This window comes from Heliangelus exortis, chromosome 6 (genome assembly GCF_036169615.1).
Source record: "Heliangelus exortis chromosome 6, bHelExo1.hap1, whole genome shotgun sequence".
NCBI classification, from domain to species: domain Eukaryota; kingdom Metazoa; phylum Chordata; class Aves; order Apodiformes; family Trochilidae; genus Heliangelus; species Heliangelus exortis.
The window spans coordinates 15,914,390-15,939,701 of NC_092427.1; the positions used below are offsets into that span (position 1 = coordinate 15,914,390).

A 25,312-nucleotide genomic window follows, 5' to 3' on the forward strand; every position below is an offset into this window, starting at 1 on the left:
CCTCTGAGGTAAAACAGGTTGGGTATTTAAACACAGCAGAGCCTGTAGAGAATCCAGATGGAGCAGTTGTGGTGCTTTCAGGTAAGTCAATACAAACAGCCCAGATAATCTTTCAACTTCTCAATGGTAGCTGTTTAGGGTTCAGTACCAAGGGAAGGAAGAAAGAAGCTGTTTCTGGTTATTTAGAAGAGATGCAAAACAGACCAAAGCCAGCAGTAGCAGATGAGGTAAAATGTGATGAAGGAGGACTGTGCTCTAATTACTCCTGTTGCAAATTCAGAAGATCTGGAGTATATAGTTGTGTATTCTTTTCCTCCTCACAAGTTTTCTCTCCTACTCCCTCAGTATAAAAAAACAAACAAAACCCCTCCACAAAACTAATGAAATTATATCAACAGGGCAGAACAAGAATGGACAGTGTGGTAGGAGACCAGGGATCTCCTCACTACACCTGGGAACTGCACAAGGAAAGAAGGAAATTGTTTGGTTTCTCCTGTACAATGTGTTAGGGCTGGTTTTACAACTGGAAGACCATTGGGTTTGCAGCCAGAGGTTGTAATCTGTGCCTGCTGTCCTGCTTCTGCATTTCCTGAGGGCATCCTGGCACAGGCACCAGAAGATTTCACACCGAGTTTTTGTGTAGCCGGTGATTCCTGAGCAGCAGTGTTGGGGGGAGACTATTCACCTGCTGCCCAAAAAGCTGCCCCATTCCAAAATGTTTTGTAACAATGGAATCCAAGTCAGATTGAAACATTCCATTCAAACTGTACTGAATCAGATAAATTAAATATTGCATTAACATACTTGATGTCCCAGATATAATTTGAATTGTTAAAGTCTGACCCACAGCACACTGACCTTGTTGATGGAACCAGGATGATAATTCAACAGTGAATCTCTCCATTAGGAATGTTGGCTAATATTTTGGAAAGGGATGATTTCAAGGGGCCTCTCAATATTTGCATTTGCAGATTACTTAAAGGAGCCTGATTTTTAGAGGACAGTCCTGAAAATCAGGATGCTAAGGTATCTAAGGATTGACCTTTAGAACTAGAGCCTCTTACTGTTGTCAGCTATTTCTGAGCTTTTTACTGTTGTTTCTAGACTTCTAGGAACAGGAATACAAAATTTCAATTTGAAATGTGTAGAATACCATTTTATATCAAGTATGGTGAATATATAGGAGATTTTTAAGGCAGGTACATTTCTGCATACAGTTCACTGGGAGTAATTCACAAGGTAATTGCTTTGCACAACAGTTCCAAGGCATTTAATTGTTTTAACAAGTATACTAAGTCTAAATGCTTATTGTTGTTGTTTTTAACTATCAAGTCTCTCTTTGGGTCTCTCAGCAGCAGGTGGTGAAACAAACCAGGCTCCTGGTGTATTTAAACAAGCAAAGGAAAAACTCTCAGTGAGTAAAATCATCTTACTGTTCATCTTTTTAATCTCCTTTTGTCCTTATTTCAGATCTTTTTTGTGTTAATTCAGTAATTACATGTTCCATTTAAAACTTGTGTTCCTTTTAGAATTTCTTTGCCATATTCATTATTCATTTACAAGGGTAATTAAAACCACCTTTCATGAATAACCTCTGAATTATAGTCCTGGTTAGAAGAATGATAGTTTGCAGATCCACAGGGGCACAAAGGCTCCAAATTGCAGGAGCTGGATGTTGTTCAGCATTTTGAGGCAGGTTGTCCTCTGGGATAAACTGTACCTGCAGCACCCAGCTGGTTCTGTTGCCATGCAGGCAGAAACCTTCTGCCAGTGCTCACTGGGTGCCTTCCCATGCATTCTGCAGGGGTCATGCCTGTCTAGAAGTTATTGGCCACTTGCATTTTATATGCATTTAATTGCTTTTTGAATGGCCATTTCCTGGGCTGCTGATTTTTGTCTGTGTTTTAACATGACAGTTCCATGCTCTGCCTTCAGCTGCTCTGCTCTCTTTGTCTGGCTCTCCTCTGCTGAATTTCCTGCAGCAAATACCACGCTGCCTCTCTGCCCTGCTCCCTTGCTCACCCTACATTCTTCCTGTCCCAACACTTCAAAATCCTCAGGAAACCAACCTTCTTACACTGTCCCCTGTGCAACTCTTTGTTATGTGACACTGACACACACAGATTCACATATACAGCATGACAATATTTTGTCGTTGTTATCCATCATTAGCAATGAAGCACTTCCATAAAGTTTCTCTAAATATTCCATGGCTGATTTGTCTAACCAGATCGTAAATTCTTTGGGGAACAAAAATCTTTAAAGTGCTGCATGTTATTTATGAATTGTAAGAAATTTTTAATGATGATAGCAGCATAACTGACTGGAGGCTTTGGAGGATCTGTGACATTCAGACCTAAATTCAGCCACAGATTCTGGGTTTTCATGTGATTTTTCAGGTTTGATTCATTTCAGCTTGTAACTGGGGAACTGCCTTGAGCAGTTTCTAGCACAGTAAGAAGTATCTGGACAGGTTTCTGGTTCAATTCAACAGCATGGGTTATTAGTGTGTGTTCTTTGGGAGTGATCAACACTTCCTCAAAAGCAATCAGTAATAGCCTTTTTTCAAAGGTACATTTTCTAAGTACAGACACTGCAAAATTATTCTCTGAAATCATCTGCTTTCTATATACCTTTCTTAATCCTGTCATGTTATGGGCAAGATCAGAAGTCTATCCTTTCCTTGCTTTCTCTCCATGTTTCCTCACTTCTCTCATTGCCCCACTCACACCTCTTGGACATTTTCATTTCGGTGCCTTGGCTTCTCCTCAGCTTTTAGAAAGACCTCTTCATTTTTTGTCATTGTGTTTCTTCCTTTTCAGTTTTTATGTCATTCAAGTCCTGCCTTTTCCTCTCCACTGGTAATGTTAGATCACCCAACCTGGTCAGTTTTGCCATCTCTGAACTCCAGTTCACACACTGCTTTGCAGAACAAGTTCAGGAAAGGCTGAGCAGTTCCACCTGCTGGAGGGAGCTGTGTTCCTGGGGCAGTGACTTGGTAACAGCAGCCATGTGTTAGGAACACATCTGAAGTACAGTGAGGTTCCTGAATCTCAGCTTCAGTAATCCCTGAGTCTCAGTCAGTATTACATAGATCTCTGTCTGGTGGACAGCTGGTGCTTTCAGCAAAATGAATTGTAACAGAGGTGAAAAGCAATATATTGCTAATGGAGAATAAGAATAGTTTTCTGGGTAAAGCACAGGCAGGAATTGAAGCAGATGGTTTCTTTGCTTGCTCCACCAGCCCTGAGTACATCACTGAAATGGGTAGATTCTGCTGCTATAACCAATGCTAAATGTGCCTTGCTTCCTAAATAACACTGAGGGAATCCAGACTGGGATAATCACAGAGCAGTGCATTAGCTCAAGGTCTTTCCTTTTCCCATCTGTTCCACTGAAAGGTCTCAGTCTTGTCCATCTTTAGCATGCCCATTGGATGCACACATTCACTGAGGACACTGTGCAATATGAGGGAAAAGGATGAGGTCTCTATGTTGTGCCTCAAGTCATAATATGTAAGAGTTTTCCAGTCTCATTAGGGAAAACATTTTGCATAACTTGTACATTGAAAAAGGCAAATCCAGCCTTTTTCCAGACTGAGAATTTCAGCCTCAAACTGTGTGTGTTTAGTTACATCTCAAGTTCAGAAAACCAGGTGAAATATTTTTGCAGAATGTCTGCTTCATGGAGCAACCCAGCACAGATACCCTACTTCCACAGTTTCAGCATCAATAAACACCTGAGTGGATTTGTAAATCTGTCCCAAAGAGGATGGGAACCACAAATAAAAGTGTGGAGAAGCCTCTGATGTGACAGAAACACATATTGTTTGGTTTCTAATTAAAATAACTATTGACTGAATTAATTTTGTATGTTGTCATATGGTGCAGTAAGTATTAAAAGAGAGATAAAAATGTTGAAAAACTCATTCTAGGAAAATACTCTTGCTAGTGAAACACTCCCATCCTTTCAACTCATTCCTTGTTTTGCTCAGTAGAGCTGCTTGCTGTGGATGGTGAAATCCAATGAAAGTCCTCTCAACTGTGCTGTAGGGCTGGAATTATTTGTTAAACAGTTCTGCAACTCTTAATCATGTTGGTGCTGTAATGGGTGACATTCAGCACACCTGCCTCAGGTTTCTATAGGCTGGGTGTGTAGCCTAAGCCAGGTACCTGTCCATAGAGAGCCAACAACCCATTCTTTTCTTATTTTATAACACAGGCAACATAAGGAGTAACTCAAACAGCTTTTCTAAACATCATTCAGAAAGCCTAGGTGACTGATTGAAATTCATGGCATAAATTTCTGTACCAAATCCCATACCTGCAGCCCCATTGGGATTGGTTCTTTGTGTAACTTCATGCTTGTATGGCTACAGAAAGAACCAGGACTATGTTGCCAGGATAACAACCTTTTAAGTGATCTTTGTAGTGTCACTTCTAACAGTGGGAGAAAAAAAAAGTGTTGCTTAAGCAAGTAGTCCTACTATCTTTCCAGATAATTATTTTTTGCAAAGCTGTTAGGTGCTCCTAAGTGCCAACAAAAATTTTCAATCTTCCCTGTTGTTTGGGAGCTTTTTCAATGGGTTAATGTCATTACTGAGAATCAGATGAGTGTCTGATCACGTGTGACATTTCAGCATTTCAACTGTATATGGTTTCCTCATCCCAGGGACTCCACATTATTATTCTGTAAGAGTTACTCCAAATGCACAAAACTGAATGTTTGGGGTGCATTAGGGATATTGTATCTACACAGTGGCAGAAGAAGCAGAACTGTCAAGTCATTCTGCCATTGTGGAAATACTGGTGTAACTTTGCTGTTACTATTCCTGCTGTTTTAGTCTTGACTGTAGTCTGGAGGGATATGTTTCAAATGCACAACTTGATGAGGATAAAGGATAAAGGTGCTCCTGAAGTTTTGCACTTGTTTCTAATGCAGCCAACCAGCCATTGTATCTGTTACCTGGCACCAGTTGTGTCCTATTAACACAAGAGGAAAATACCATCTGCAGAAAAAAGGCACTTCCTAAAAGCAGTAACTGTCCAGACCCAGTTGGTTTCAGTCAAACAACACAGAACTAAAACTTCCATATATGACAGAACTTCAAAGACACCATTACCAGACACAGCAAAAATACTAATTCATAGCTTGGCATTTTTTATTGTCCATGTTGCATGTGTTTTGCTTTTGTCCAGCTTCATGTTGTGTTTTCTTTTGTTTGTTTTCTCATGACTAGACTGCCTCTTTATCAAAGATTCCTGCCTCAAAGTCTAGAGCAAAGTCATTGCTTCCTCCAAGACCCAGCTCAGCTTGCTCACTAACTACTCAAAGGGCCACTTTTCTCGATACAGAGAGTTATTCTGTACGGCCCTCCTCAGCAGGCCCAAGAGACTGCTTGCCCTGCTCAAAATCAGATGCTAAGGTAAGGTAGCAGAGTTGGTAGTGAGAGTTAGCTCGGAGATGTGTAGGTAAATTCCCTGTCTGCTGAATTTGAGTAATTCTCTGTAAAGCTTACGTGGGATTACTTACATCCAGTGGCAGGAAAACTGATTATCAGGCTACGAGACTTGTACCACAAAGTGGATAAAAACCAAGGAGATTCTCCAGAGGAAACATAAGTGAAATAAATTGTAACTAGAAGGACATACCTTCTGTCTATTGATATGGGTGCCACTTCACTGACTGCTCAGAAGTCATATCCATTTGTATGTGGGTGAGTGTTAAAGAACAGAAGTACTAATTTGCCTTCTGAGTTTAAAAAATATAGTTTTCAACCAGTTGTTATTCTCAAAATACATTCCCAGTCCCAGGTGTAATAGGGTTCATTTCTAACCACCAGCAATTGGGGCAGAAGCCAAATGCTCTAGGAATCTAGTTTGATCTGTGCATGGGGGCCATGCTGAAGGAGGTGCAGTATAAATTCAGATATGTTTGGCAGTCCATTCTAGCTTCCCCATGTTTACATTTCATTTGTGTTTCATATCCTCTTCATGCTGAATTGATTATTGTCCCCATTTAAAAATTGTTTTCACTGTTGCCTTCCATTTTCTGTGTAACCCTTTGCTTTGTGTGTTTCTTAGTTGTTGGGACCATCATCATATTTGTCTTTGGCTGCCCATACCATAAGTTCAAAACCTTTCTAACATACATGTCCATTGCTCTAACCCTGGTAAAAATAAGGCATATGGTGAGTTCAAAAAGTAAAAAAGATGAGTCTGGAAGGAAATAGAAGGCAGCACCAGAATTAATAGTCCTGCCTTCAAAAAATAAACTGTAGCTAAGAATTTTCCTCCATAAAAAAAAAAATTACAAGCTAGTATTTGAAAATGCAAAAATCACACATCACCTAGTGTGGCATGTATTCTGGTTGCTACTACTGCAGATACTTTGAAGAATTATAAAAGAATTTCAAACCAGAGATTTTTTTATTACTTTCAAGTTGCACTAAAAAAACACACATTTTTCTGTGTTGAGAAACAAATGTGGAATCCATCCATATTTAGATCCAGGAATATCTGTATTAAGTAGCTCAGAAGATGACTGCTGGATGTTTTGATTTGGTAAGGAAGCAGCAGAAAGCTAAGCAGATCATGGGAGGTGGCTGGGTTCCCCCACTGCCCTGTGTCAGTAGTGAACTGGGCCTCTGGGATGAGCTTTACCTCTCTGTATATATTTTGAGAGAAATTGCAGCCTGGAATGTGAGTTTTGAAAACTGAACTTTTCTTTTTTATTTTGCTGCTATTAGGATGGAGTAAGCAAGAGTCCTGAAAAGCGTTCCTCTCTACCAAGACCTTCTTCTATCCTTCCTCCTCGAAGAGGTGTATCAGGAGACCGAGACAGAGAGGAGAATTCCCTCTCCCTCACAGCTTCCCTTTCCTCCTCAGTACGAAGGACTACCCGTATGTTCTCTGCATATTAACCCTCTCCTACTCCTGTGATTGTCTCCCATCCTTCTTACATTTTTCACATTGCCGTAGCATCACTTTTTTTACACAGAGTAGTCCCCACTTTTTTTACACAGAGGGCTAAATTAAGGCATTAAGCCTAGGTGTCAGAATCAGCATTTACCTCCCTAGATTCCAATAGGAATTCCTCTGGTAGTCTCTTCAGAGAGAATCTCAGCCCATTTTAAGACAACTTAAGGTAATCAGGTTATTATTAAATTCTACCAAAAAAAAAAAAAAAAAAAAAAAAGTCCTTTGAAATTGTTGGTTAATGCTCTGAGGGTAACATCTGAACTTGGGAACCCTAAGGCTGAACATCCAACTCCAGTGATTCTGTGATTCTGTGACCCTCTGTAAGCAGAGTGACCCTTGGCAGCCACAGCAGCCTGTTCTGCTGACTGGAAGTGAGAGGCCATCAGCATTTGCCAATGTGGTGAAGGGCTGAGGAATGAAAAATAAATATATCAAAGCTGCCAGGGAGCTGAGAAGAAAAAAATCATTCCCTTTCTGTTGCAGTCAGTATAGTGAAGGTTCTGGTTTAGTGTTGGTTTGGAAAGAAGTTATTCAGGGAAAGTGAAGGTGAGAGTGGAGTATGCTCAATGAGTTGTGCAGAGTTTCTCCTGGATTAGAGAGGCAGCAGTGTGTTGGATTTGTCCCACCTCCATTACATTAACCCAATTATTAATAAATAGTTTAAGTAAGACTTTTATTAGTCCCACTGAATGCTTTGTGGAGATGCACTGGATTTATAACTCCTGAACGTTATCAAGGTGGAAACACATGTATCTGTTCAGCATTGGGGTTCCCAAGCTTTGGGGCTTGGTTTGGTCTTTCTCTTCCTGAGTATTCTCAGCAAAGTTTTGCTGCAAGCAGCATATGGAGATACCTCAGTTTCTATTCCTTTGCATTTGAGAGTTTCTAGCAGAGCTGGCTGCAGAATGCACAGTGCCACTGCTAATCTCATTCTTGTGCTCAGTGTAAAGGACTGGGAATGGCATAAAAACTGAATGGGTCCACTACAAAATGTTACAGTATGGATTTCTTTTTAACTTGCATGCAGATGTAGAACGTGACTTTTAATCAAGGATGTTTCTGTAATTGCTTCCTTTCAGTGCACTAATGAAAAATAGTGACAAAGTGTGAGAGACGTAGCTGAGCTATGACTCGTTCACCAGCTGAATGTTCACCCCAGGATTCAGCTGCAGGCACCAGAGTGCCAGCAGTGGTATGTGAGCAGCAGCAGCCAGGCACTCAGAGCCTTTACATTCAGGATTACAATCAAAATTTTCCCTGCTCTCTAGTTTAATGCCCTAACCCATTGCAACTGCTGATGGCATTCTTACTGCCTGGGTCAGATTGTCAGATCAAGTCCCAGATGTTAGATTCCAAGGGTTCTTCTAGTCCTTTCCTCAAGATGAAATTGATGTGGTGTTGTGCTGGTGCAGGGAGCTCTGCAGGAGGCATAGGTGTTGTGGGAAGCACACGTGTGTTACACAGCACAGAGCTCACTCACCATGTGGGCAGCTTACCAGCTCAGCCACATGTGACAAGGTAAGTTCTGGCAAGGTGATGAAAAGTGTAGGACACAGAGGCAGAAATCCACTTGTCCCAGCACTAGCACACCCATCTTAGAGCTTTATCTTCCTTGGCACACAGCAAGGCAGTCTTGGGAAGTACAGAGGGAAAAAGAGCTGTATTTCTGTGGGACTAACTCTGTGGTTTATTTCTTGCATGTAGGATCAGAGCCAATTCGTAGCAGAACAGGAAAAAGTGGAACTTCTACTCCTACTACACCTGGCTCCACTGCCATCACTCCAGGGACACCCCCAAGCTATGCCTCCCGTACCCCAGGCACTCCAGGGACACCCAGCTACTCCAGAACCCCTCACACTCCTGGAACCCCCAAATCTGCCATACTGGTACCAACTGAGAAAAAAGTTGCCATAATTCGCACTCCTCCTAAATCTCCAGCCACCCCAAAACAGCTACGAGTTATTAATCAGCCTCTACCTGACCTCAAGAATGTCAGGTCCAAAATTGGATCAACTGATAACATCAAATACCAGCCTAAAGGAGGGCAGGTAAGGATTCCACTCTTTATGTTATCCATATGAGATTTAGTCTAACACATGCACCTTTGGGATAGGTATGGGATGGGACCCATTTTGAGTTGCCTTGCAAATGCTGCTTCTATTGTATATATACATTGGTTGTTTATATGGTGTTAATAGCAGGGGCCAGGACAATCTTCAGAAAAATATTTTATCACCTGAAAGCTAACAGTGCATCACTGAGATCAGCTGAAAAATATCAAGCATTACATGCATGTCTCAGCCTGAGTCTCAGCAGTTGCTGTTTACTTAGTCGTCATCAATACCAGCAAATGATTGAGGTTTGTTTTAATTTAAGCATGTTCAAATCCAGCCTAGATAAATGTTAGCAGGATTGTGTAACACAATGACCTTTTCTTGTGTCATTTTATGTGACATCTGAATCGTGTTGGGGGATGTTAATGAGGGCTGCAGTATCCAACCTGGTAAACCCACCCCGAGTTAAAGATGATGGGAGGGGACAGGTATTAGACTTAACTGGTTTTCTTGCTGCAGGGTTTGAATAAGCAGGAACAGAACTTAAGTTATATAAACTGGAGAATGTATATAAAATAAGAAAGGATGAATGTGTAATATGGTAAATCAGGATTTTCTGTTCTCTGCACCTGAAAGAACTAAAATTCAAGAACAGGTTGATGCAGCTGAAAGCTGAAAAACAGAGTAGTTTCATACCTTGCAGAGTTAGCAGTGAAGCACATTGTCATGAAGATTGCTTTCAACTAAAGACTGAACATGTGTGTGAGGCACAAAATCCCCTGTTATTACAGACAGAACTTACCAAACCTTGGAAAGGACAGTAGCCAGGTTGGCTTTCAAGCTAAGCAGAAGCTTTTGGAGACTGAGGAAAGATTAGATAGGAAATATGATTAGTCTTCCTGGGGTATAGTGTTTATATCTTCCTCTGAAGAGTCTCTGCTTGATGTTCTCCCAAGCAGAGTTATAGCCAGAGCTGGAATAGGCTTCTGTCATTTTTGGGCAATGTGGAAATGCTAACACAGATGGCGTTGAAATGCAAAATTATGTCCAGGCAATTTGTTTGTCTTTCTAATTGGAGGAACTTTTGATCTAAGCTTACAGGATGAAGTGGTCAATGTTATGAATGTTTATAGAGTTATAAAACCATGTGTAACCTTAAAGAAATCCTATTTAGAAACAAAGAGCTGAATAAGAAAAAGGAATATAGCTTACCAACATTTATGCTAAGAATATGGATAACTCAGTCCTGTGGGTGTAAACAATTACCTTGATTTATTTTTTGTAAAAAGTACCAGTTTGTTTCATATGGATTCTGAACACAACCTCACAACAAAAACACTCCTGCCACCAGGTCCCTTTTAGTTCCCTGAGTTACAGCAGTGGCAGTCTGTGGGATTTCTGAAAGATTTGCTCCAAGGTCAGGGTAAATTTGCATCAGAGTAAATAACATGCTCCCCCATGCAGCTGTCCTGAAAACAAGATATTCCAGAAAGCTGGGTTTTACAGCATTTCCACATCAGTTATTTCCTATATACATGACTTTTGGAACACATAGTGGAACATAGAGGAACATCAAGGTTTGCCTAATGTCCCAGAAAAAAAAGTAAAAATAAATTGAAGCAAAACTTAACATTGCAACCCTATGCCTACTGCAGGTCTTCTAAAGGGGAAAAAAAAAAAAAGGCTCATATATTAAACAGTAAGTTATCTCTTAGGTGTTAATGTTGTTTAACACATTAATTAACACATTGTGTATTAATCAATTAACACATTGAGTGCTTTCCAGGATTTGGACATTAGCCATTTACTCAAAGTCAGGAAGATAATACCTCTAAGGCTCTTCTGCCTTTATTTTGACAAATGTCTGAGTAATTATTTCGTATGGGAGCCCAGCTCCCATTTGACATATTGTGTAGTAGATGGCCAGGGTGGGCAGGAGCTCCAGGAGGCTCAGAACCAAAGTTCAGACTGTGATCTGGATTAGCATTCCTCATATCTAGGCCAACTGGTGGACACAGGGCTCAAACCAGCACCATGTTAGACTCTTCTCTTCTGCCCTGTTACTATTCTCCTGTGGACTGTGACAGCTGTACCAGACCAACCACAGCAGGTTGTATTTCTTGGTAAATACCACTCCTAGACAGCTACATCTCCTTAGCAGTCCTACAGAGTTGCACAAGTGTGTTTGCTGGGCAGTGAAGAAGGGCACTGCAGTTGGCACTGTGCTCCTTTGGGGGTAACAGGGGAAATCTGTGGGCTGGACTTCACTGGAGTGTTTTTAATTTCCAGTGGTATGTGGCCAGTGAGCTGTGGGTTGGACAAGGAGAGATTCAATGAATTTTTCCTTCTGTGTCTCCTTTATACCATAGTTGCTCTGTCCACACAAGAGGTTTTAGGGCTGATTCTTGTCAAATTGCTGCCCTTTAATTTTATAGGGTCTGTGAGAGGAACACATGAAAGCTGATTTCCTTTCCTTGTGTCTGCTCACCCCTTTGATGTTTGGTGGCAAATATTGCCCAGGCTGAAATGAGCTGTTATCTTCTATCTGCTTTTAGTGATCATACATGAAACAAACAGAAGTTTTATAGCCTGAAGTGGAAGCACTGACAGCAATAACAATAGGAAAAACATGCAGATGAAAAGCAAGCATATATCTGGGCAAGCTAAATACGTAAACATGACATTCAGATCACTGAATACAGGTATGAAGCCCAAAAGTGTCATTTAGAGACAGACTATTCTTTTACCAGAGGCATATCTGAACCCAGCACAAGGCCCTTTCTTAGCTTACAGCTGTCCTAGAGAAAACATAGTCTGAAACTGCCAGAGGCTGAGGTGTAGAAATGAAGAAGCAGGGGATGTCTGGATGCCAAATAAATTAAGAAATTCAGTGCTTCAACCTTGAATTTCATCAAAAGCTCATCAGATAGCAGAATGATTTTACTTCAGCTCTAACGTGCCAGCCACAGTAACAAAGAAAAAGGAGATAAATTGCTGCAGTTGACAAGGCAGAAAAGAAAAAAACAAACATAAGCAAAAAAGCATGATTCTAGGGGAAGAAGCCAGCTAACTTTGCACTGTGTTAAGCTCCTACTAGGAGTAGATGGCTTAAGATGTGTTTAATTTGTATTCTGCAGTCTGGAGAAATGAGGGCTTCTCTGTTCTGTGATGCAGCCAGTAGGTGGTCGTCTGGTTTTCTCTTTATAGATGAGTGTGGTGAAATGTAGCATTCTTGGCAAAGCTCAGAGACTTGCCCATGGGTATGTCTGCTGGGCTTCAGATGGATTTTCACACTGCATCAGCTGTGGAGGAAATGCTGTGCTTTTAAAAGTAACCCATTTGCATCTGTTATTTTTCAGACAGCCCACGAGAAACATGGGGGGGACTGGGGGAAGGGATCAGAAATCTGTTTCTTGTGCCAAGAATGTTTTTTTTCTTTTCTGTTTGCATTTTTTTTCTCCTTGAAATTCTTGCTATAGACATGGTTTGTATCGTATCAGAGTACAAAAGGGCACTGATTGAATCTTTTCATTACTGACAAGGCAGAGCACTTATAAAGGATCACAGGCCAGCAAACAAAGGATAATGCCAACCAAGACTTCTTTTTAATTTAATCTTAAAATATATACATCAAGTTCTCAGCCATGGCTGAGAACTTCAGTGGATGTGAATCAGCACAGCTTCATCAAAGTGAATGGAGCTGTACAGACTAGAATGCCACACATAGGGTTTAAAATATCACAGACTACTGTAACAGCCAGGCACCTTGTAAGAAGTAAGATGGCACACAGAAAAATGACATACCTAAACCATGGTGATGAATGAAGTGTTCTTTGAAGGTTTTTTTGAAGATTGAGAACCTCACCCTCCTCTCTACAATGTAAATAATAAAATGCATGTAGTAATAGATCAGAAAGTCTGAATACACTGGTGACACAACTGTTCAGTAGAACCTCTCCAGAAACCACAAAAATGATGGCAAGGATAGTAGGCATTTGCATTAAATTATAAAGGAGACCAGCACAGAGAAGGATGAGACATCTCAAAGCTTGATAGGTCTGGTGGCCCCCCAGAGCTGAGCACCTTCTGGGAGAACTACAGGTCAAAAGGGTATTCAAGTTCCCTTTGAGACAGCATCTTATAACCCCTCTTCCTCCTGTTTCATGTGTCTTTGCACAATGTTATGAACACTGATGACAGACCCAAAATTAATCTGAAGGTCTAGATCATAGGCTATTGTTGCACTGGTTGATGAAGAGTGGACTAAAAGGTAGTGGAGATGGCTTAACAAAAAAGTGCAGTCTGAGCTGTTGCTGGGTCTGATTCTGCAATTTGAAAAGACACATTTGAATAGCACTATCAAATCCTTTTTTGTGATAGGCACATGAACTAGTGCAAAAATATTTCTAGCATGTAACCACAATTTTCAAATCTGGACCATACTGTCTCAGCAGAATCACGTGATAAAAAGTACCATTCTAGAATCCAGAAGTTCTTGCCATCCCATTGCCCTAGTATGCCAAATGGCTGGAAAATGTCATTTATTACAGAACCTCTGAGAACTAACTCTGGATCATAACAATGTGCAAAAGACTGCTTAATTTTATTACAAGTTGTAATGCTCAAGATGCCTCAGGATTCAGTTGCCTGGGCGATGTAAGAGTGCTATCACCCTTTAATAAATTGAACACTGGGGATAGTGTCTCAGTAGAAATACCAGTCCAAGGTCTTACGCAATTTATTGTCCCCAATAATTTTTGCAAATCATTCAGAGTTTGCATATTTTTTTCAATTGTCAATTTTTGTGGGGAAACCCAATTTTCTGGTAATTTCCAACCTAGGTACTTCCAGTTCCAATTGAATTTTTTCAGGGCCTATCTGTAAGCCATAATTTTCCAAACATTTGGTAAGTAATGGTGAAAATTGTTGAATTTGACTTACATCACTTGCACAAAGCAAAATGTCATCCATATAATACATCCGTATAATGAGAGATCATAATTTTAGGATAAGCTCAGAGAACTGGTATCAGTGCTGAGTGTACTACATATTGACAGATTGTAGGACTGCTTTTCATACCCTGAAATAGTACTATCCATTCATACCTCTCCACAGGAGCCTGACAGTTTACAGAAGGAATTGAAAATGCAAAATGTTTACAGTCATCTTAATGTAAATAAATAGTAAAGAAACAGCCGACCAGCACAGTTAGGGGGGAGAGCAGCATGGGGAAAGCAGGAGGGGAGGAGGAGGGGTTAAAAAGAAAGAGCGCTGAGGAAGGAAGGGTCTCACACACAATAAAACCCTCTCCCTGGCTCGGCTGGGTCTGTCGGGGCTGGGGGAGGTGGTGGGGAGGAGAAGAGAGCGAGCGAGAGGCTGCTGATCCCCCCACCCCCAGAGGCCCCAGGAGGTGGCGGCAGCTCCTGTGCTGCTAACTTTGGGCAATTTCATACCTTATGCCTTTCAGCACCACAATTAAAGCATCTGATTTGCACCTTGTTAACAGCCAATTGCTGTGCTAAAGCTCATGTCAACAATTCTGCCTGCATTTCTGCACGGTACGGATCTGAACCAACATACGTGCAGGCTTTAATATGATCCAGCAGTGCTGGTTGCTTGTTGGTAGATCGTAGCGTTCCTAAGATTCTTTTACAGACATCATTAGCATTCTCTACAGCCAGCTGTTTCAGCAATGCTTCTGTGGCATCAGGAAGATCAACTTGTCACTTCACAGCCCTTTGTAGTCTATCTATAAATTCAATGTAGCCTGCATCATTAGCCTGCCTAATAACGCTATATGGCTTGGTAAATTTTTTTCAGATCAGGAATCTTTTTTGAGGCTTTTGCTGCTAATCTAGCCACCACTTCAAGGATCGGCTTTTGAAAACGGGCTTGCAAATCCGGATTGGCGAATTGTCCTTCCCCAATCATTGTTTGGGATTAATCTGCTCTGTACCCCTAGTCACATAAGCAATACACAAATCTTTAAACTCAGTATACCAGAGAGAATATTGACTAGTCGACTGGATAAGTTTCATAATAACCTTCCAATCATGCGGAACCATTGAATATGCTTCCTGTATCGCTTCTAGTAAATTTTCTGTATGCGGAGACTGTCAGCCCGATTCTACACCCATTCTCTTTAACTCACACAAAAGATCGTAAGATGCAGAGTGATATTCTGGGATTCTAGTATGAACAAGCTGCCCATTGTCATCATTCTGTTCCCCTTCCCAGTACTGCACGGGTAAAGTTTGGCCATTCATGACGTGCAGCAGCAACTCAGTCCTAATTTTCCCTTGTTCGTCTTTGTCAGTAATTATATCGGCTGTTGTAAATTTTCAGTCGAGAAGTCACAGGCGTGCCTAATTCATGTGAAAGTTTTACTGTGTCATAGGAAGGAGGTACCGAAAGGGACTCCAAGGATCCGAATTATCCCCAAACGTGGATGGTACAGGCGTGACCGGCGCTGTAGGCATCAGGGCTGAAAGCACAAATTCCCTTTCGGAGCCCCCCCCTCCCACCGCTCTTCCTGCGGGATGCTGTTAAAATGTCTTTTGTGGTCACAGTGACAGCAGCAGCTCTCTAAGGGGCAGCGGCAAATTTTAAAGGGGTGAGAGTGGGATATAAATCCAGTCCTTTTCAGGATCTCTTTCCCCTGGATCAGAAGGATCCTCATCCCTTGAAGAATCAAAGTCCTCCATTGCAAAGTTTCGATGCAAAGTTTTAGAGTGAGTTAACAAAGCATCACTAGCAGCAGGTGTATCAGCAAAACTGATCTGTGCTGCCGTGTCATGAAAAAGTGGCTTAGCCGTGGCTGTTATCAGCTCTGTAGCAAATGACATCTTTTTTTCCTTCTTTTCTTCGTTCTTCTCGAGCAGCAGGACACGAATCAGATAACATTGGCGGGCGGGAATATAATGTTCATAAAGTGCTAATTAGCATTCGCCATGTTATCAGGTGATCAGGTGAGAAATCTTGAGCAGCGACCCGCGCCTCCATCAGTGCATCACTGACTTTGTCCCAGTCTGACACTTCGTAAGTGCCTGAATCTGGATACCAAGGGCAGTTACGCCGTATCCACAATAATATTAAAGTCAGTTTGGGGGATTTATTTTGAACTCCTGTTCTCTGGCTATAGGCAGCAAAACTTTGGGTAGCTGATTGACCCATCTTTAACTTTCCTGGCCGCGGCCCTCCCTTACCTTTTTCCTCAGGATGGAGGAGTCAGTACTTCTACTCCTGTGCAGCTCCTGAGGGTGCCCTCCTGTTCGTTGGGAATCCCCTTTCCTCAGGCGGTGCACCATTTGTCAGAGGGCATGAAGGCACAGACTCTGCTGTGCTTAATCAGAATCCTTTATTGTGTTCATGCAGAATCCAAAATCAAAAAAAGAAAGTGGGTCGCTACACATTTAGACACCCGATATCTACTGATTGATTTATAGTTTGTTGCATACTCAAAGTGTTTTGTTCTAACATAAAATCTTATCTAACCGTTTCCACAGCTTGCAGCTCTTACCAGCTCGTAACCTTCTCCAGGAGCCAAACTCCTCGAGTTATTCCCAGGGTGTGTACTGGTCACACCACTCCATTCCTTGCACATTTATGCACTTCTATCTCACATAGCTCCGATTGTTCTTATGGTGGTTTTCCACAGGAAAATACTTGGTTAATGAGAGACTGCAAGGCAGTTGTTTCCACTGTGTTAGCTACATTCAATAAAGTTAAGTTTGTGCATTTACCAAGTCAACAGTTTACAACTGGAAGATAAATTCATCTCTGCCTGCTTTTGTTTCCTTTTATACATTCCTGGTTTTGTGGATTTGCAAGACATTTGAAGGGATTTGTTCTAGACTAGAAATTAGAACTAATTCATCCCTTATTAATTACAGAGCTACAAATGCAAAGAGAAATAAGGAATTGCAGGCACATCGTTAGTCAGGCACCTCCCTGGGTCCCTGGAGGTATTCAAAATCCATGTAGATGGGTGCAGGACATGCTCTAGTGAGATGGTGATTTTTTAAAAATTCTTCTTGTTTTTGGGAGGAGTGTGTGTGATGGTTGGACACAGTGATCTTAGAGGTCTATCCCAACCATGAAAAATCCATTATTAACTGATTTTGTGATCTTCAGTCTGTCACAGCCCAAGCCCATAATATTTAAGGATTTGAAATATAGTATTTTTTTATTGGCTGATCATTGCAGATTGTACAGAAATAACATCTTGCAGCTCCTGTGCTCAGACTGCACTTATATTGTGGAAGGCTTGCCCAAGTGCCATCTGTACAGTTAAACCTTGAATTGTGGATAAAAAATGAGATCTTCTCCCTGACTCACATTTTAGAAAAATGATCATCTCACTGACAGGCTCTAGAAGATCACAGAATGATCTTCTCTTATTTGAGAAAATGCATTTGGTTGGTAGAATTGAGTAAGGAATTGGGACTTTCCACCTGGATCTGACGCTCACTTTCTATGTGGTTGGGACAGTAACATCACTGCTGTGCATCTGTAAAATGTGGACAAACCATGAACTACGATCAGGAGGGTTTGATGGGGCTCTATCCAGGGAAAGAACTTGCAGTGACACCAGGAACCCAAAGCCAATGCTCCTGCCTCTTTTAGCAGTTAGCAGGAATGCACTGATTTCTGCCAATCAGCTGAAGTGTGTTTGATCTGTCTAGCTGGAGTTGAAATTATCACTTTCAGAGGATGGATTCATTATCTTTCCACTGACTACAGTGGCACCTTAAGCAACCAGTTCCAGCTCTTAGCTGGCTAATGTTGGAAGAGACAAATCCTGTCTGTGTCAGACCATAAGATGTTGGTCTCTTGTTGACAGCAAGGGGAGAAGCTGTATTTTTTCCTGGAGTAGATTGAAGTTATCAGGACATATTTTCCTGTGGAAGTCTCAGTCACCCCAGTAGCAAGTCCAGCAGAGGAGGAATTTTTAGCTGAGCTGAGCTGTAAGTAGTCTAGACTTCAGCAATAATGGGTAGGGTTGTTTTTTTTGGCAAAATATTCAGGCAGTAAATAATCTGAATCAGAGATCTATAGTCATATAATAATGTTATGTCTTCACAGAAAGTTGAGGAAAAAGAGTTTTATTTTGCTAGATAGGGAGGGAGAGAACAGAATGAAAACCTTGGATTTTATCTTGGAAATTTGGATTTGAACAATAAAAAGAGATGCTAAGGGGCATACTGAGCTTTGGGAAAGCCAGGTTGCATGAAGAGATAAGAAGAAGATATTTTTTTGGATATGAACTGAGCAACCTGATATTCTCCATTTTGCTGTGGTAAAAAAATTCAGACAGAATGAATCAAAACTAATCCATTCTTAAAGAGACTGATTTGCAAACTGGGATACTTGATGCTTAACACTTGATGTTTGAAGATATTGGTAATCTTCCCATTAGCAGGGACTGCTGCCTCTAACATTTAAGTATCAAGCTTTGTGGTTTAGCAAAAATCCGGTTGGTTTTTGGTTGAAGAGAGTACTAAAACAAGGATCTCTCATCTTAGTTTAATTAATTGAACTCCTAGGATCCTTTTTATTTGGTGTGCATGAGTCTCCTTCAATGTGTTTTGCCATTTTTACCAACTCCCCAGATTTAGTGAGGAGTGCAATTATACAACATGTTACAGTTCATCTGACATGGATCTTGTGCTTCCTTGAGCTGTTAAATTCAGCTGTTGTCTCTTGACCATAAACTTCGTGGCAAGGGAAGTGGTCCTTTCACTTCGTATTTCCCAGAACAATTATGCAAAACCTCTCAGTGCTTCTCTGTGGGTCTTTCTTTCTTTACTGATAGGGGCATGTCTAGTTCAGTGTGGCCATCTTATTAATTAGAGGAATTTGCTATTTGCAAATAGCTAGCAAGAAGCTTGCAAATCTGCCGCTGTTGTACTATGCAAGTTTAAAAGACATGGCTGATGGCAAGACATCTATTTTACTGATACTTCCCATGGAAACCTGTGTTCAGTTTTTGTGATTGTTTCACAGGTTATATGCTCAGTCTGAAATATTGCATGCTCAGTGTCTGTCCCTGGGTACATTTTTAAAAGGCAGAAATTAACTTCTCTTGTTCGCTCTTTGCTAAGAACATGATGAGGAGGGCACATTATTTTGTCCATGCTATGTCCACTGAGCCTTTTATTTTGAATCTCACAAGCTTGTAGGCTGGCAGCTCCACCAGTGTGTGCATCCCATAGTTTCAGGAATGCAAAGCCTGAAGAAGATGGGAAGCTCTGTATATAGATCTGGAAAGCCTGAGTCTTCAAGGGCTTTGCTAGGCCAAATCATGCACTTCCCCCTCCCTTTCCTCTATCTGTAGCCTCTGCCAGGAGCATGAAAATTGTATTATCCATCTGTCCTTGGCAGCATGTAGATTTGGAAGCACTTAGAACTGCCTCCTAGTTCTAATTAGGTTTTAAGCTTAGCCTTGCTTGCTGTGCAAGAGCAATTCTTGTCTCACTCATTCCCTGTGTTAACCAGGAGACCAAACACCAAAATAATGTCTAGTTCCTGGGATGCAGCTCTGTCAAATCACTGTGATGCTGTTGTAAATACCAAGAACCTGCCCTCTTTGATATGTTGTTAACAGTCTGGGAGCTTTTCCCAGTATCAGAGCCACACAGCATGTTTAAATGGCAAGTGCAGCCAAGCTAGAGTATTTTTAAGTGCTTTAGGCATCATGTTTGTGGTAGAGCTTTCAGACTCCATAACTGCTAAGTAGGGAGAACATAAAAGTCATCAGATTTATGAAAATATATTCATAGCCTGTAATTTTATCAGCATCACATTTTTTGTTCTTTGAGTGTCTTTGTTCTGGTGTGTCCCAGGGTAGTAAGCCACAGGAGGGAAGCTGTTTATGATTTCCTTGCCCAGATGCAGATAAGTTAGGGGCTTCCCCTCTTCTGACAAGCAGCTGAACTAAGTGATTCTGGGCAGCAGTGGAACATAATTCTTTCTCTTTCATAAGCACTTTTCAGTCACTGATGCTGTTTTTAGCAGTGAGACAGAACTGAAATAAATTCTCTCTTACATTCCTTTGCCTTCCACTCAGTGTTTCTACAAATCTTTGCTCATCTTGAACAGAGTGGTGCAGTACTGACAGAGGAGAGTCTGCTCCAGGTTTCCAGACTGGAGGGGACTGTATTGTATATGGAGGCTTTGAAATGCAAATTCATTTTCTGTGAACAGCCTTAGGGTGGCAAATTTCTAACTGGGGCATGCACAGGTATTGCCAGCCTGTCACTTCTCCTCATGTTAGCCTATGTAACCTAAAACATCTCCTCTGACCTAGTCTTGGTGGCACCCTCAGACCAGATCCCCTTTGTGTTTAAATTGCCAGTCAGACCACTACATGTAGAAAAGGAGTTAGAGTTTATCCTGCTGAGTGCAGATCAATATATGCCTCATCTAAATGAACACTGAGAAAAATACCATCAACACTTGGTTTCCTAGCAGGCTCCCCATAAATGCCCTGCATGTCTTGATGCTTTGACAGACAACATTCAAACAGCACAGAAGGTGTTGGAACACAGTGTCTGACTCCTGCTGGGGAGTACCTGAAAGTAGTGTGAGTCACTGAGGTTCTGTTGTGTGTTTGTTGGCACACAGTCTGCCCTGGACTTCACTTCTGGACCGCTGCTGGGGAGTCAGCAGAGGACAGAACAGAGGTAAGGTCCATAAGACTTCCAGAGCTTCGTGCAGAAGCCATTTTTATCCTTGGGCAATGTGGGGTTTTTTTTGGAATAAACCCAGCATTGTCTGTAAAGCTTAATTTCTGGTTCAAATTCGGACAGATATGACAAATGCTGAGGAATGCAGTTTAGTCCTGAGCAAAAACCTCACTTCTAGGCCCTTCCTAGCATAACTGGGTAAAGCATCAGATCAGAAGAGAATGCACACATTTTAGACTGGCAGGTCAGTGCAGGGGTTATGAGGGAGCCTGTCTTGTTGGGATGTAGTCACACTAGTGAGTGTGAATGCAAAGCAGTCCACTTTCTGCTACAGAGTAAAATGGTCCCTTTCCTGAATGAGCGCCTGAGTAGGCTTCATCTTTCTTATGTGCAGCACAACAGAAGTGCATATATGTACATCCCTACCACACCTCCACCCCCACACAAGATGTACACACACGTTCAGCAGCACTGATGCATCCTGGTGAGTCACGGTGTTCAGGCTGTCTCTACCACAGGCAGCCGCATCATGTAAAAATCCCTTTCATCAAGAGCCATCATAAAAGTTCACCATTTTCTTCTCATAGCTCTGTTCTCTTGGAGGCAGTTTCAGAGTCTCCCTACTCTGATAGTTACAAATTTCCCTCCAGATTCCGGCTTCAGGTAATTCACAGTCAGTTTACATTCTTTGTTTGTAAGCCAAACTTTCTCTTTAGCCTAAATAGTTCCTGTACCCCTCTGGTACTGTGATGTTTACATTATGGTTTCTCAAAGGAAACAAAGTTTATGCACTTATGCTATCTGGCTGGCAGTTTTAGCCTTCCTCAACTCATTGGCAACTTTTTGGCCTATTTTAAGGCAAGGGAGCAGTGGTTAGAAACATAGACAGCCAATCTGGGTGATGGGTGTTGATACAAACCAGACTCAGCAAAACACTGCCGCTTGGGGAAAGGCAGTGATAATTCAGCTCCTTCTCCACAGTCAGAGACAACAAACAGCTGGGTGGTTGTATATTGGTTTCTATTTGCCCAGCCAGGCAGAGCTGGGAGAAAGCTTGGGAGATACTGCTGGCAAGAGGGTATAGGGCTTGCTGAAGAATACAGGATGGAGGGATTAAGCAGAGGGAAGGGAAGGGAAGACTCCATCAGTTTGTGGAACAGTTAATTAAGAGAGGGCAGTTAGTATTTGAATATGTGCAGGACTATTGATGTATTCTGGGGAAGGGAGAAACCGATCATCAAGGAAGACCTGGATCAGTGCAGTTTCTGTCTGTGCCAGATAACCAGAAGAACACGTCCATATCACCCAGCTCACTTCAGCCCTCAAGCGTAGGACATAAATAATAAACACAGGTCTCCTGCTGGCCCCTCTCTACACAGGAGCACATTTCACCCAGAGAGACAGAGAGAATAATTGAGATGAGTGGTCCTTTGTATATCAGCTATCCAGGTCCATGGGCCATGAGACTCGTAAACTTCTGGGTACAAGTCAACCTTTAGGCACTTGATCAAAGGCACCCTCTCAACTTATCATCTTGCTTTGACTCCATTCTTAAGCTACAGTCCCCCATTCCACAGCACTGAGGTCTTTTCATGAACCCTAAGTCAGCATTTTCAGAGCATGTGTAACCACGGCCATAGCTATGGCCATTGCTGAGAGGTGCTGCTGATCCATTGCTGGGAGATGTGCTCAGAAAGGCAAGGAGAAGGCTTTCTGGTTTCCTAGTTGTGTCTGGCCTGAAGCTGTCTGGGAGCCAGATCTGACTGCACATCTGATGTGTGTTTCTATAACTGATGTGACACCTGTCTTGTATAGTCCTGGGATACATTTTTAAACAAAGAGTATATTGAGAAAAAGCAGAGGCATAAAAGTCTAAAAGCTTTTGCTTTCATGTTTCAGTGTACATTGTTTTACTTGGATGGACTAAGCAGATGGGAGAAAGAAAGACAGAAGTCAGTTTGCCTGCTGAAGATTGCCTTCAGAAGGTCACCTACCTTGTGGAGTTTTCTGGTGCTATCATCACCCCTATTGCTGAGCATGCTGAGCATGCCATCATCTCAGATCTTTACATATTAAACTGAGAGAACACTTAATATCAATGGTTTGATGTAGTGGTTACATTATATATAATGAGGGGGTCACATGAACCAGCTTGATGTGAAGAAATTCTTCACATTAGCTGCAAAGTGTGGCCTTCTGAAAATGTCTTCTTGGAGTTTACTGGGCTTAAGGCAAGAGTGTGCTCCAGGTGCTCAATGCCAGAGGGTTCAACTCATTATCTAGATGTGACATTCTCCCCACTGCAGGAGCCAAGGACTTCTAAATCTGATAGCCCTGCAAGGGGACAAATAGTCTTTTCCTAGTTTGGAGAGGTCAGGCACAGAGGGACTGATTTGTCTCAGATTTATCAGGGGGCCTGGGGCAGTTTGAGGACCTGAAGCCAGAAAGCACAAATGGTACAGGGTTTTTTTTCCTCCCTCTCGCCCCTTTAGCTGGTTTGCTGCTGCTTTATTTTCCTGGAGTAGTAAGAAGATGTAGTAAGGTGCCCAGTGTATCTGTCCCTCTCTTTTATCTCTATATTGGTTACTCACTGTAGGTTTATCTACAACAGCAGCCAACAGGACTGTGCTAATTAGTATGTCAGTGAAGGCTCTATAAGTGCCATGTAGCAAAATGGATAGATGATGCCTACAGTTCTGTGGCTTTCTCTGCAGGAAAGAATGTGCATCCATCTTGTGTACTAATGATGTAGAGATACATAAAATCCAACATCACACTTTAATAAAGACTTCATATTTAACCCAGAGAAAGAATATGCTATGTGGGTAGCACTCTTTGAGTAAATAAAAGTTTGGGGAACAAAGAAGGTAGGTGCAGCCTTGGCCAGAAATGCCTTTTCACACACCTGAAAAGCCTAATACTGGTGAGCACAGTCCCCTGCCCTTGCTCAGAAAGTAGTCTGGAAGTGGTGTCACTCAGGGTGCGTACCCTGCACCCAGTTGTCCCTTCCTATTGGTAACTGCCCTCCATCAGCACATAATTTCCTAGGAGGACAATCAGCTCACCTGAGCTCTGCCAGGTATAGGAACTGCTTTGGAGATCAAGATGGGGGTCAAGCATGGGTCAGCCTTTCACAGAATTCACCTCCAAGCATTGTCATATGCCTGCAGTGCACCTGTGGCTTAGTTAACACAGAAAAAATGTGGGCTCCTGGTATCTGCAAGGGAGTCTGGGACCATCAAGAGAGAGTTCTTGCACATTGTCCCTGTTCCACTGGAAACAAAGAGCAAAGGGAAGAAGGACAGTGCTGCTAGCACCAGAAAGTTGTTCTAACCAACTTCATGGCTGGCAGTAGAAATCAAGAAGCAGTGATTGCAGCTGTAGGCTTTCAGGAGCTGTTGTTTTCTGCATTGCCCTTTATTAACAGCATTAGAGAGAGAGCTATGATTTAAGTTTAATGCAGTCCTTTCACAGGACACTCTGAGGTCTGGTGCATGCATGTAGCTGCTATTATGGCTGTATGGCAGAAGGAGGGGTGAAATACCTCAGGATTTCAACCTGTTACTCAGCTTTCTGGATCCAGGATTTCTGTATCAAAGACTGGAGTGCTGATCAGTGGGAAGGGGAGTTTCCATCTTCTTGTGTCCAATTCAGCAGGAACACGGGCCATAGAAACACAGAATAATCATGGTTGGAAAGGACTTTCATCATAATCAAGTCTAACTGTCAGTCCTACACCACGGTAACCACAAAATCATTTCCTTAAGCTCTATGTCCACCAGTTTTTTTAATACCCCCAGAGATAGTGATTCCATCACCTCCCTGGGCAACCTGTTCCAATCCTTCACCATTCCTTTGGTGAACAAATTTTTCCCAGTATCCAATCTGAACCTCTTCAGTTGCAGCTTGAACCTATTTCCATCACTCAAGAGAGCCTAGGACAGGCTGTCCAAGGATTGTGTCCAGTCCAAGCAAGCAAGGATTTCTTAGAGCTTTTCAGGGAAAAGCCACCTCTCATATCTCCCAACATTAGAACTTTCCCCCTTGTATTTCACCACCATTTCATGGGGCAGAAAAAAGAGCAGCACAGTACATTTACATATGCTGTGTAAACACACTAAGGATAGAGATTGGCATGGTTTACTTTTTCACATTTCAATCCTGGTATTAGAAGAAGGAGTCACAGCAGGAGGCAAAATTACCCTGGCTCCCTTGTCCTGCACCCCAGTACAGTGTGTGTATGGTATATAGTAAGTTACCTCCAATTCTTTTTAGGTTAGGATTTTAAACAAGAAGATCGATTTTAGCGATATTCAGTCCCGGTGTGGTTCCAGAGATAACATCAAACATTCTGCAGGGGGAGGAAATGTAAGTAGTACAGACACCCTGTGAATAGGTATCTCCACTGTGGTGACCCACCTTGCACAGCCAGCACCCTTCTGTCTCCCTTCCTCTTAGCACTACTTTCCTTCTCACTGCTGTTTCACATGTGTGGTCTGGTAGTTGTGTGAGCCCTGTGTATGCAGCGATGGCCTCCTCATCTTTCTCCACACAGCACAACGTGTTTCCAGAACATGATCAGGAAAAGGAA

General features: G+C 42.0%; 1 protein-coding gene across 43 annotated transcripts in view; it reads left to right on the forward strand.

Annotated features, from left to right (window-relative positions):
* The window catches only part of MAP2 (microtubule associated protein 2), a 223,989-nt gene that overhangs the window by 191,851 nt on the left and 6,826 nt on the right, over nt 1-25,312 (forward strand). For 15 of the 43 annotated variants that reach the window (XM_071746807.1, XM_071746812.1, XM_071746849.1 and 12 more), the window contains 5 exons: nt 1,353-1,414; nt 5,240-5,425; nt 6,749-6,902; nt 8,685-9,028; nt 24,997-25,089. In XM_071746807.1, coding sequence (XP_071602908.1) covers nt 1,353-1,414; nt 5,240-5,425; nt 6,749-6,902; nt 8,685-9,028; nt 24,997-25,089 — 839 coding nt within the window. The remainder of the gene's footprint in view (nt 1-1,352; nt 1,415-5,239; nt 5,426-6,748; nt 6,903-8,684; nt 9,029-24,996; nt 25,090-25,312) is intronic. The other 28 variants (XM_071746843.1, XM_071746822.1, XM_071746831.1 and 25 more) reach the window with 6 other exon arrangements.